This window comes from Pomacea canaliculata, linkage group LG3 (assembly GCF_003073045.1).
Source record: "Pomacea canaliculata isolate SZHN2017 linkage group LG3, ASM307304v1, whole genome shotgun sequence".
Taxonomy (NCBI): domain Eukaryota; kingdom Metazoa; phylum Mollusca; class Gastropoda; order Architaenioglossa; family Ampullariidae; genus Pomacea; species Pomacea canaliculata.
In genome coordinates, this window is record NC_037592.1 from 40,276,745 (window position 1) to 40,291,145 (window position 14,401).

A 14,401-nucleotide genomic window follows, 5' to 3' on the forward strand; every position below is an offset into this window, starting at 1 on the left:
GATGGGGAGAAATGGGGAGGGTGTGATGGAGCCAAAATGAAGTTGGTGCAGGGCTTGGGGGAAGCCTTGGGTACTGTAAGGTAGAAATATTTCAGAAAAAATCTTAAGACTTTTTTTTTAGCTTTTGTGTAAAAAAAATGTAGATTTCTTTCATCAATACTTAATTTTCTCAGTTTTTATATTTTTCACAAACCCACTTTATGTTTCAACATATTCTCTGCCTCTTTTTCGATGAACTGTGTTTGTGTTTGAAGCTTTCAAGTCTGAACCATCTCTTTCAAGAAATATGAAATCCAGTGAATTGTTCCAGTTGCTTCTCAGTTCCTCATTTTTGTCCATATTCTTTGTTCATGATTGCTACATTGTCGTCTGCTTGCTCATGCAAAACATTTTTTGCTGGGATATTGTTCAGGAGGTGGAAATAGATATTGTTAAGAAAACGTTTTGCTGAGAGCTGAAGAACTTCAGTGAGCTGGTTGTTCCTCGGTTGTTATGTGTAATTACCAGTACACAGGCATATAGTTTCTTTATAATAAGAAAACCTTTATATATATATGTGTGTGTGTGCATATGTGTATATGTGTATGTATGCGAGAGAGAGAAATTTTGGTAAACATGTTATGTGGTGCAGTTTATTTTATACCTGTTGCTCTAGGTTCATGATTACACAGCGTAATCAGAAGAGCCAAAGTTCGACCAGAGAAACAGCTAGCAAACCTGCTCACAGAAGACACAAGCACCACACCTATCATCACAGGCCCTTCCAACCTTTTAGTGTTTCTGTCGGACCAAGAGGCACACAGTTAACAATCAAATCAGGAGACATCACTCTGGAAACAGTATGTTTTTATTTTCATTTTAAACTTTGAATTTGAGCTTTCTCCATGGATAGCAGATGTCAAAGTGTGTATACATTCTCCCACTTAAATAGTTTAATTTTCATAAATAAATCTTACATCGGTTTTTATGATAGCTGTTTTGTTTATACTATTATTCATTGTGCTGCAGGTGGATGCACTGGTTAGTGTAGTTGGAGCTGACCTTGACCTGAAAGGGACAGCTGTTGGTGGTGCTATTCTTAAAAAGTGTCCCACTGCTGGGCAGGTTAGCAGAATAATACAATACACACAATTAGGCATTTACTCAGATTTGCAAACTAATGTAATCATTAAAAATATTATTTTATTTTGCTGATCTCATAATTCACAAATGATCAGACTTTTAAATATGACATTTCTCATGTTGTACATCACCAAATGGATATTTATGTGTTGATTGTTTAGTTGGTTTTTTTTTTCTTTTTTTGACACTTTCTTCTCCTTGACCACCTCAATCTCTCACAAATACCTTTTTTTTTTAAGACTTTAAAATCATTATGCCTTACTAAAACATTCTCCTTGGCAATGTAGCAACTATATTACTTTCTAGGGATGTTCTACATGTGATAAAGAGTAAAGTGATGATTATTTCTTGTTACTTAAAAGAAATGTTTATGCTAGAATTAATTAAATTGTTTGAAGGTGCTACAGACACGTCCACTAGCAAACCTTGCAGCATCACAGCAAGTACGACAGTTGCAGCAATTGCTCCAACAACAATCGCACCAACCGGCGGCAGCAGCTGATGTGCAGGTGATACCTACCCAACTACCAGCTGTCCGAAGTCAAGGAAATCAACTACAGACAAATTTCATCCTACATGCAGTGATCGACAAAGCAGGATCTTCACAAAATGTGACTGTTGTGAGTCTTAGTTATTGACATTCATGTTATGGTTGCTTAATAACCCATTTTAAAATCTTGTCTTAAAGTCATTAATGATATGGACCACACATCTAAATAGTAAATATTATATTATTTACAAGTCTAAGAACAACTTCAAGGCAGCTTGCGAAATGGAACTCTTCTCAGTGATAAGGCCCTTTTTGCATGAATTAATTCTATGTGTCTAATTGTTATCTCTTTTTTTTCCCCCACAATGTACACATTCCTGCAGACTTCTTAAACATTCATTTAAGAATAATAAAGCAGATTTACATAGCACATTTCTCACATTATAGAGCAGACTCGATCAGTGTGCTTTGCACAAACAAAAACAAATAACATTGAAAGATAGTAAAAGCATTGTATGTGCACCATTTTATATAAAGTAAATGCATAGATACAGCATTAAATTAGCATTGCATAGACTAATTAATAAAATAATATTATAATCAGTGAGCTTGCATAGCGGAACCCAGCCCAAACCAGGCTCATCATGGTTAACACAAAAACACAAAATAAAGACGACATTCCTGTGGCTCTTTCATTGCAGTTAACTTACTAGCCACAGACACCATTTATTGTTCAGGCAATGATTTAAATACCTGTTCAGTCATTTTCATGCTGTCCTAGGTGAACTTGTGGCCATGAACATGCATCCAGTTATGAGGTCAAACTCTTCCTAACATATAACTGCATCTTTTCTCTCACACATACATACACCCACACACACTCTCTCCCACACAATCAGAGGCAGTCCAGTGGCACAATGGTTAAAGCTTATCACCAGTACAGTGAGGGTTGGCTTTCCTGGGTTCAGCTTTCATCTTGGGCCATGCTGTTCTTTCTCTGCAAGTGGCGTCTGTTTCAGGGCTCACTGCGTTGCCATGATATAGCCTTGGTTGCTGGTTCATAGTAAAACACCAAATTCCCCCCTCCTCCTCTCTCTCATACACAGATAATTATTCTCTATTTTTCTCTCTCTCACACACACACTTTCACTCACACACACATTCTCTCTTTCACACGTACACCCTCTCTCACACTCTCACACACACTCTTTCTTTTTCTTACTCTTCACGACTTTCAGCTTTGATGACCTTAACAAACTGTTTCCTTTTACAATGTTGTGAATGCCTGCAAACTTAACCACTGTTCATAAGGAGTGTTCAGTCTGCTTAGCTACACAAAGGTAGTACTTCAATCATGGTGACTTAGACCTGATTCCTGAACATTATGCTGTCTCTTCTAAAGTGTGTGTGATGATAATGCATCCTTAGCTTTGTGAGAAAGACCAGCTTCTGAAACTTGCATCAAGCAGCATAAATGTTATATACTTGATTTATTTGTTATCTTCTTTTGTTTCTAGAAAATAAAGAGCATAGTGGAAAAGTGCTTGCAAACAGCAGTGATGTATAGAAAAACATCTATTGCCTTTCCACCAATTGGTGCTGGTAGAAAATTTAAATTTCCTGAGGATACAGTCATCGCAACAATGATTGATACCATTAAGCAGTTCCTCAGCAGTCAACCACACTACTTTCAGGTAACATTTTGCAAAAGTCACTTTGCTTGAAGGTAATGTATCACACAAATTTCTGACTTGACTTCGCCTTTAACAAAAAACATATGATGTCCAAGCTGTGAGTTAGCCTTTATGTATATATGCTGAGACTTATTGCTTAAAAAAATGTGTCTACATATTTATTTATACACGATGTCTAAGCTGCAACTTAGTGGTTAACAATATATATAATGTCTAAGTTGTGGCAGATGCTACACAATATATGTAAAGATATACAAACATTCTTGTGAGACATTGTTACCTCAAATGCTTTACACACAGAGACTGCATTCAATAATTCTGAAATAACCTTAGCAGCACAGAATGTTGAAAACACATGGTATCCCTTGAATTGGTTCATATACTTTCTGTTTATGGGAGACCCATATGTTTTCAACATTCTGCTCTGCTAGGGAAACATTTTACTCTTTGTTAATTTTTTTCTTCCGTGGGGTTGCAGAATGTCAACATTGTTGTCTACGACAGAAGCATGGCAAAGAAGTTTAAAAATATTCTGCAACAGACAATCACAGGTACCTATGGTGGGCGCTGCTATTTCTGATGAAGATGAAGATGACAGTGTTGAGTCTGATGATGACAATGCTGCTCCTGGCATTGACGATTTGATATTTCTGTCAGCAATGACAGCGATGATGAGTTGCCATGGATTAATCTGGAAGAGGATCAGACATCTTGTAAGCCAAGGCTCCACTGACTAACCAATCCTCCCCAAATTGTCAAACAATTTTTAAACATCCTTTGCATTTCATGTTGGTTTATATGTTTCATTGTTTGAGACTATTTTAGGAAACCTTTAATTAAACCATTGTTGAAAATTTTCAAGCAGAATTTTTGTAGGTGAAAAAAAATTGAACGAATGGTAAGCATACAACTTCAGGAATTTATAAAAAATATTTAGCATAATTTACATGCTATTACCGTTTTCTCAAGGGCCCAACACTAGATATATTTGTACATTTTTTTAATTTTTGACAGCTGATGATGCAAGTTTACTTGGCGGTGAGAGCACAGGGTCTGTCTGTACTTTGAAGCAGGAAAACATATCAAAAGTTCGTAAGGCTGTTGCTCAGAGCTTGAAAGCTCAGTTTCTGTGCCAGGAAACTGTACCCAATACAGAAACTATCCGGAAACTCAGCCAGAAAGATCTCAGTGAAATAGAAGATGAAGCCATCAAAAATTGTGTTGTTCTTAGGATGCAAGCAGCTGCAGGTAAGAGGGATCCCTATGAACTATCAAAGAACTTGACCTTTGATGTGCTGTCCTCACATGCTGTTCAACATTTGTTGGTTTTTAAAACTAATGTCATTGACTTTGAAGTGCTGTTTGTAGATATCGATTACAGTCACATATTATGTTTAAAACAAGTTCTAATAACACAACTTTTGTCTCATCATATTGTACAATTTTTATACTGTTACACATCAAAATTTCTACTTTCTGTACAGAACTCTGACAATAAGTACATAGTGCAAACTTCCTAGTGTGTGTAGGTTACTGTTTACCAAACCAGTTCGAAACAAGATTTACAGTCACTTTTGCGATACATCTTTAAAATGTGACCTTCATATTAAAGATAAAGCAAATAAAGTTTAATCAGACAGAGTTTGTGGCCCTAGAGAAGGTCACCTTTGTGCAATTTCTTGTGCCCTTATCAGGCCAGTCTTGGAACATAGGAGTACTTTATGGTCACCAACTCTAAAGAGGTAGCCTGTTATGGAAATGGTGCAGAGATGAGTGACTGCATTATAAAATTATTTTAATGGTCAATCATGTAAAGAAAGGCTAGCAACTTTACAGTCACCTTCCCTAATCACCAGATTAGTAATGTTGATATTAACAAATTCTTTGAGTTTAATCAAATGTTTACACTGAGAAGCAGTCAACAAAATTTATACAGCCTTACGAACATTCACAGAAATGTTTTTTCTAACAGCTTAGCTGCTCTTTGGAACTGCCTTCCAGAACATGTAAAGACTGTATCTAATATTAACACATTTAATAACTTCCTAGAGGATTCCAAAACTTTAAGGGCTTGCTAGTATGATTATGAGGAATAAACAATCCTGCAAAACCTGACCAGTAACAGCAATACATATAATAAAGAAATAGTATATAGGCTGCTGGTTTAAGTGATAGTCCCAAGCCTACCTACCTATCTGGCTATCTACCTGCCTATTTACCTAGTAAGTGCACATCATTCAGCTGTTCTTTTTTCTTTGCATCCATTTCTTCCTGATTAGTCATTGTTTTAAACTTTTATACATATTGACCATCACTTTGTTCTGCAAGATTAATTCTGTCTTTTTTTTTATAAGACCTTATACATTTATAGGATATCATCTCTAGCACCCAATGGTTGTACTTGTGGACAATCATACTGGTGCTGTTCTTCAGTATGAAGGAAATGCCTCATAAATAATGTGTAAATGTAAATTTGCCTAAATCCTCTAGTGGTACTTTTTTTTATCATTCTTTTATCATTTAACTATTGTATCTCTTAATATCAATTATTTTCAAGGTTATTTTCTCAATGTTTCATGGACATCAGGAAGTGCTTAAATGAGATTTTTTTATGTATAAATCTTGATGTTTCAAACTGATGCTTTGCAGATGGGAAACAATCCCTTGTATTGAGAGGGCAACCACTCGGGATGAGCAAGACTATGACTTTCATCAATGACAAGATGATGGCACGACTTCAGAAAATGAAAGAAGAAGGAAACCGTAGACATCGTAAATGCACATTGGATAAGCATGAATTTCCAACATACTGGAAGGTCAGAATGCTTATATTTAATGCCTTGATTTTGTTTTGTTTACATTAACTTTGTATTATGTCTGGTGCATATAACTGGTCTTTACTATTTATTTCAGTTATTACAAAATCCAGAGAGTTTTTTTTAAATCTGATTGTGATTACTAAAGAAGTTAACATCAACCTTTCAAAAATACACCTGGAAGTCCCTTAGTGCTGTCCCTTGTCCCAGCTGTGTGAATAGACTAATGGATTGGGAAGAAGAGCAGTTCTATGACACACCAGCAATTGATCAATTTATACACTACTGCATCATCTCTCACCATCCCCTAAACTAAGGCAGACAGTCATTTTCACACCTATGCTGTCTTAGCTTCTGAAAATCATGTATCTATTATCCAATTTTTTACATGGGGAAGGTGTCAGTTGATGAGGTTTCCTGTTCATTGAGCTCAAGAATGCTGGGATATGATATAGTCGTATGTAAACTGATCTGGTGATGGGGTCTCAAAGTATTGTCTCCCCTATCCATCTGGTTCTTCCTCAACCCTCAACGTTGTTTAATCATTCATATCCCAGTGTCTGTTCTGGCATTGTTACATTAGTCTGGTGATGCTTGGCATGTTGATAATTTAGATTTTTATTGGCTATATGCCCTTGGCATATAAGTATGCTGATCTTTATACACACTTATATTACACATATTTTTGGTGTGTGTACAAGGATGCATATATTTTCTGGAGGATCTTTATCCATCATGTTGAAATGTTGTAAACATGCTCATAGCTGTATAAGTGCTTATGTTTATATTCATTCAGATCGACCTAATCTTAAATCTTACGTTGATACTTGACATTCTGGATTTTGTATTTTCAGCTTATAGTGGATACAAGCATATACCACACATTTGTAAACAACTGAAAAAACAAATGTCAAATGGCTTTTCTTTATGTTACAGTCACCTGAAATGGGAATATTGAAAACTTGTTTCGCAAAAGTCACAAGCAGGGAAAGCTGTTTAAGGTTGATGACAAAGAAAAATCAGCAGTGGAGCAGTTGATCAAAGCAACTTGGCAGCAGCAGTTTGTGGGACATGGAAAGGATGGTTTGGGTTTGAATCATACAAACATTCAAGTGAGTGTATTCAGCTCAGCAGCATCATTATCATCATCATCCATTCATTTGTCCATCCCACTCACCCTCTCTCCCTCCATGCATCATCCATCTGTTGGCACACATGGATAATCTTGCATCCACTGACATCAAAGTGTACCCAGCTCTCTGTAGTCATTCCAGATGGGCTTCACTTGTGTCAGTATTTCAAGTTCTGTGAGCACTGCAATGCTGTTTGAGCATTTTAAGTTTTGAGCTTCAGCTATAGCAACTGACTCTAAATATTGATGCAGACCATCTATAGTTCTTGCTTTTGTCTTTAGTGTCTGTCCTTCAAACAATGATTCTTTCTTAAAAAAACAAAATGTAGCAAGTTGTCAAACTCGAACTGATGTTCTGAACCAGTCTCCTATACTCCTGTTTAAGAGATCCTTCAGGCATGTTGTTTTCTGCTTATAGTTTCCTTAGTACGAGGCTTAGAATACTTTTGCGTTGTTTGGCTGTTGAGGCTGATGCTGCAATATGGGATAGAAGTAGATTTCCTTATTTAGGAAAACATTATTTGGAGACTTAATGGTGAGTATATGTGGTGAAGCAAAGTAAAGGGAAAGGGCCTGTGACCGAGTTAGCATGGGAGTAGTTTGCTATATCTTGGGCATAACATACAGAAGGTAGAGACATCTTTCTGCCAGCCTGCTATGTTGCCTGTTAAAGCAAATATCCACTTGCTTCATGAGAATGTGTTTTCAACAAGGAAATATAGAATCTCCCTTGGATAAGGTTTATCAACAATTAGGATTTACATACCTAGTGGGAGTATGCCTTATTTGCTGGGGATAGCTGCATGTGCTGCAGGAAACTTGGACAAGAATGATGGTTAGTTTGTTTCAGCTGTTTCTAGCTGGTGGCCACAATGTTCATGTTTTAAAGAAAATGTTGATACAAGACCAAGTTTTCTTAGTAATAAAGGTTTTTTGATCAGTGCAATATCCAATCACTATTAAGCAGTTTGTTTAGTGCCATGCACAAACCAGAAAAACAGTTGTTTTATTCACTGCACATTGCAGTGGCCCTTGTATGTTTTCACTGACTTTCATACCCACAATATTATATTGGGATTTTCTGACTGAATATTTATCCAAAATCAGGATCGACAGCATAGTTCAGTTTGCTGTCAGCACAAAGTTCTGTCTTCATATTGCTTTCAACCAAAACTTTAACATGTCAAGTGTTTAGGCATTTGACATCAGTAAAGCAGATAATGTTAACTTTTCTTCTGCAGTAATTTGGCATTGCAATAGTTTATAACGCAGTAATGATCTAATTCACCCATCTCTTTACATTCACATGTCTCTGTAAAGGCAACTTAGTGGCGAACATACTGAACACTGCTCCCACGGATGAGTTTATACTGCACATGCATGAATAATGAACAAAATACCTTCATGCACATGTAATAATACTATGACTTATAAAAATTTAGTTATTAGCATTTGTTTATCCTTGCATTTGAATAGTTTTTATGAGCACAGTTTCTGTATTTGTGTATTTGTCTTATTTATTTTTAGCAGTGACAAGATTTTGGACATATTTGCAGGTTGTGAAAGTTGAGCGACTGGAAAATCCCTTTCTCTGGGACCAGTACAAGCATCGTCGTGAAATACTTTATCTTAGTCATGGCTGTTCCAACGTCCAGCCAATAGAGAAATTGCCTGGCTCACAAAGTCCTGTACTGACAACAGCAAATTTGACAAGAGGAAGTCCCCTCCGCCGACAAATTTATCCAGCTGAGGTGAGAAGGAATGATGGTACCTGTTATGTGTGAGACATCCCATTTAACTGAAAATATTCACATAATATCTCCATGCTCAAGTAGGTTTTGCTGTTCAGAGGTTGTATCATTGTACCCTACCCTAGCTAACATAAAATGGCCCCTATGTTTTGTGGGCAATCTTGAGAAAGATAAAGGCTAAGGAACTAGACCCCTACAGAAAATTGTGATCCTAACACGGCATCAGTGGACGAAGACTTTTTGCGGCCTGGACAACCTATCCAGCGGTTGCGGTTGTGGTTCATTTGGAAAGGGAGATGGGCGCCACCTCATGTGTAAACCTAGAGACAGGATCATGGATATTCACTGCAGATACCAGATAGGAACACAGCAAAACAGATCTTTAACCATTGAATTCTAACAGAGAAACATATTCAGCATCAGCAGGACAAGCATCACAACTTCATAGACTTCAAAAAGACTTTTGCAGAGTCTGGCATGAGGGGATATAACGTGATGCAAAAAAGTAATATTGAAGATGATCTACTTCAAGTCATCAAAGTGCTGTTTAAAAGACACCGAGCACAGTACTGTTGTACGACCAAATGGGAGCTAAATTTCTTTCAAGAAACAGTAGATATCCATCAGGGAAGCCCCCATCACCTATTCATCTTTTTGGAGAATATCAATCGTGAACCTCTACCCCTCACCCCCGCTCCCACTTTGACTACCAAACTTTCACTTCCAACAGAACTTTTTGCAGATGACATCAGTCTGAAGGCATGCAATGACAAAACCCTAAGACATTACCAATAGACAGTTTGAACACATATGGAATGAAGACCAGAACTTACACAAATAATGTCATATCATTAGCAATCATGAAAGAGATATTTTCATGAATGGTGTACAGCTGAATGAGGGAAACAGCTTCAAGTACTTGGGAGTCACCCTCTATAAAGATGTCAGCTCCACAACAAATATCTGCATCATGGTTGTGACAGCAACAGCGACAATGGCTAGGCTGGACAGCAGAAATGGCTAGGCTGGACAGGGTCTGGTACAGCCATAGCATCCTGTTAACCTGCATTACGAAAGGGAAACATGGACTCTGCTCACTGATTGATGGCGAGAATCCAGGCATTCAAGAACAAGTTCTTGAGGAGGCTGCTTTGGATCTTGTACAGGAAACTTAAGACCAATGACTTTGTTTGAAAACATTGTCACCTCACTCCTAGGACACCAGGAACCCTTCTTGCTATAGTTAAGTGTCGTAAGCTGGTCTGGTTTAGCCATATTAATCAGCATGGCTTACAAACATGAAATAGTGAACAGGTTATCTTGTACAGGACCTGCTCACTGTTACCCAAAGCAAGTGTGAGTGCTAGCTGCATGTGCTCCCCACAGTGGCCAGTCCTAGTCAAAGGACGAATGAATGAATGTTACATCAGTATTCTAAGCATGTTACCAGTTTACTTTGAGTTAAGCAGCATATTTTGCGGCTAACTATAGGTTAATCTTTAAGCAGCCTTGAAGCACTGAAGTATGTTTGTGTGTGTGTGTGTGCGTATTAATTTGCATATGAACTGACTGCCATTTCACTGCTAATTTATGTTTAAATGAGAAGCTGGATTTAGTTCATTACAAGATAGTTATTCATTAAGCATTTTCACAAGGTACAAACCTTTGAACATGTGGTTCTCATGGACTTTGAAAGAGATCTAGATCCCCTTTCCCACTGTGTTACAAATGTTGGCTTGTGGATGGGGCATTAGCATGATCAAGGCTCTTAAAACAAAAATGCATAGTTAGATCCTCCAACTGTGGTTTTCTAAAAGCAAAATGAACAGTTCACAACACATTTATGTAATAAAATGCACATATATAATAACATGTGTGGGTTCTACTAACTTCCTGGTAGCTTTGTGCTTGATTTCATATTTACTTGAGTTGACCTTAAATGGTTTTCACAAGTTATTTCTGACTTGTTTAAATAGTTTTAAATTGAAATATGATTTCAGGTTAATGAACACTACCTTTTCCATGGAACCAAAAAGGAATACATAAATAATATAGTTGCCACTGGACTGGACAGTCGCATTGCCAATGAGAAAGCCATGCTCGGTCAGGGCATCTATGCTGCCGAGAGTCCCACCAAAGCAGATCAGTACACAGGTAAATACACAACTTTTATTTCTGTTTAATATTCAGAAATAGAATCTTGTGTACATGAGGTATTGATGATGGGCAGCAGAAGTTGTCTATTTAATTTTTTAGCTTTGCTGCATTGGTAATATGGGTGCCCATGATTGAACAAGTTAGACAAAAGTAGAAAAAAAGAAGTGATTGTATGGTTGTTGCTGTTCTAGAAATGGTATTAGAAAGGGTAAGAATTTTATTTAGTTAACTGCTAAGATATAACTTCTCATTATTGCTTTGAGAAAACTGTTTGATTGAAAAAAATAGAAGACTTAAAACTACTTACAATTTTGCAGATGATAAGCGTCAGAGAACCTCTGGGCACAAAACAATGATTTTGATGAGAGTGCTTCTGGGGGAACCTTTCATCAATACTAATGCTAACCCTGTCAAGTTCAAGCGTCCACCATGCAGGAGCTGTCTCAAGGACATCTGCACTTGCATAATCCATCTCATTTTGATTCAGTTATTGACAGTGCTGGCAGGAATTTCCGCGAGTTTGTTATTTATGAATTTAATATGTGTTACCCTGAATTTTTCATTACATACCAAAGATTATGAGGAAGCAAGCAAGGATGAAAATTTCATTATGTAACACTGTAATCATTATGTAGCAAGATGCAGCTTTAGTATTACTCATGACAGGGTTCAATCGTGATGTTTGCAAATGATATCAGGGCAAAACAAAGTGAAAAACAAATAAATGCGTGTAAGGAATGTAAATAAAACATTTCTAGATCATGATCATTCCTGAAAATGTGACTATTAATGTGCAGTAAAATATATCATTTTTAAGAAAAAAAATCTTTTAAATCTGTCATAGCCTGCTATCCTGATCTGTAGTTTTTTTAAACGTTGTTGACCTCTCCAGGCACACGCACACTTTTAAATTCTGAACTAATGTTGAATTGCTCTTATTTAATTCATTTCTCATTACTTTAGCTCATCATAATTTGTAAAATTATGCTTAAGGGCTAATTTCAAACTGTTTCTGGGAGCAGGGGGTTACAGTTTTTTTAATTAGTTTTTTAACTGTTCAAATTTTTCCAAGGTAACAGAGGCAGGTACATATAGATATGCAGGAAAAATTGCAGAGCAGTGACAGTATACAATAACTTTCATTGTTTAATGTGTTAATTATGTTTGCTTTGCGGTGATTCTTTTGAAAAGAAGTAATAGGAGCTGAGAAGATGCTATCGACGTCTTACACTGCATGAAAACTTTTGTTAAAAGTGAACTTGACTAGTAGGTTTATTTGTGATGCTAGTGGGTGTACAGCTCATTTGATGCAACAATAATCTGTTCTCTTGTTATGGATGCAGCAGTTGTCATGTACATATTGATAAAAAATTATTCATTTGAATGAAATGTGTTTGCATATGTGAGTGTAGGACTTACTATTTTTAGTTATGGAAAATTTAGTCAGATATGTCATGACATATGCTCTTGAAACAAAAATGGTATTACTGAAGATGTTTGCAAAATTATGTCTAACAATCTTATTCTGATCTGCTCACTAATGCTCATGCACTGGTGCATTTAAGTGCAAAACGATTATGACTTATTAATAATGTGTCATACATGCTCAAACATGGACTGTCTTGTACTATATCACTTTAAATGCATTGTACAACATGGATGATCAATGCCTCGCCCATTAATATCTCAATGCAAGCCATTAGTTCCTGCAATACAGTGACTTTCTGCTGATGAAAGTTTACATCATTCAGCGTCTAAAACATTTTTATAGCTGGTTTACTGTGTTATGCATGTAAACGATATTTTGAAATAATAAAGACAATATTGTAAAATTATATCATATTTACTTATTTTGGTGCATTTTAATAATTGCTGCTTAGCTGATATTTATAAAAACTAGAATTGCTTGGTCACATTGTGTTGTTCATGTTTCTAAACTCTCTGGCTTTATTTTCCAAGCTTGATTATCCTGGTTCTTATTTTCTTAATGGTATTAACAGTGTCTTATAGTAATGAACCATCCCCTTCTCATGCTGAACTTTGCTTGAGCTTTTATTTGTCATAATCATGACTTTGTTTGACAGATTCAGCTTTCAGTATCTTGATAAGACCCTCAGCGCAGAGGACAAGTGAGATGCTGTTCATATCTGAAGAAAGTCCTTTCAGAGAGACCTATTGACCACAAAGCACAGTATTACACAATGACCGTTCATTGAAGGAGAAACATACATTAAAAACAAACATCTGTTCAACCATCAACATATCTTCCCATATAAAGTGAGTTCATCCAGCATTCGGCTCAAGCAACACAAACTGTTCATCAAGGCAAAACAACTTTTAAAAGTGATTTACAGTTAGTAGTAACCATATACTTGCTGCTTCTGCAACTGATGTGAAAAGACCAGAATTAATGCTCTAATTATGATCATGCTCAATTTAATCCCTTTTTTAAACATTAGAGGCGATTCATGATGCTTATTTCTTTTTCATTTCGATTATTCCACTGGTGTGACCGCTCATCTGCTTTTCTGCTTCTTATCCTTTTCTGCTCAGCGTCTTCTGTACCCGGTCCTCCCACCCACCTTCTATCATGGTCGTCTTCTCTGAACGGGAAGTCGTGTTTTAACTCACATTATCAGGATCTAACCAGCGACGATAGAGATATCCACTTTGTGTACATGAATAGATAACAGTTTTTTTTTTTAATACATCACACACACATTCGCACATGTATTACACTCACATGCGTGCGCACTCGCATGAAAACACACATACTGTCGGATTTTCGACAAGACTTTCTTGTTCTTGATTTCAGTGGTTGATGTGGATAAAGTGTGTTGTGGGTTGTTGCCGCTGCCACTTCATTTCTATATATTTACTCCTGAGAACTGCACACATTTTAGTGAAGAACGTTTACAAATACAGTGTCAGTCCCTAAAGATTTGATTGCCTTGCAAACTCTCAGCCTTCAATACCATGCAGGCTGTACAAGGCGACAACAGTTGTCGTGAATACCTGACTAGTATTCATTCTTCCGACTTTCTGTAAAACCTCTCGCATTGTCCGTTTGCTAGAAAAAGTTGATGGGCTCATTTATGCATGGGGAAACATTCTGGTGAATGTGTTAGCGATTACAATCATCACACATGCAAGCCAACAACTTTGTGTAGATAAGATGAGCGAGTGTTGGCCACAACATCTCCCTGCTGTACCAGGCTACCTCCGAGATAAACTTATCT

General features: G+C 36.8%; 1 protein-coding gene across 1 annotated transcript; it reads left to right on the plus strand.

Annotated features, from left to right (window-relative positions):
* The first annotated feature begins 36 nt into the window (after positions 1-36).
* Positions 37-13,341, plus strand: LOC112559680. The gene is made up of 10 exons (XM_025231014.1): positions 37-80; positions 656-839; positions 1,009-1,104; positions 3,130-3,306; positions 3,785-3,857; positions 4,321-4,554; positions 5,956-6,122; positions 8,811-9,005; positions 11,006-11,159; positions 13,247-13,341. Exons 1-10 carry the CDS (start codon positions 37-39, stop codon positions 13,339-13,341), a joined length of 1,419 nt encoding a protein of 472 aa, XP_025086799.1.
* Positions 13,342-14,401: the final 1,060 nt, after the last annotated feature.

Bases quoted from the DNA above. Each gene is read 5' to 3' on its own strand.
- LOC112559680 (XM_025231014.1), top strand. From the start codon at position 37: ATGAAGTTGGTGCAGGGCTTGGGGGAAGCCTTGGGTACTGTAAG. The intron at 3,858-4,320 runs GTACCTATGGTG...AATTTTTGACAG, and splicing joins TCTGCAACAGACAATCACAG to CTGATGATGCAAGTTTACTT. The intron at 9,006-11,005 runs GTGAGAAGGAAT...ATATGATTTCAG, and splicing joins GACAAATTTATCCAGCTGAG to GTTAATGAACACTACCTTTT.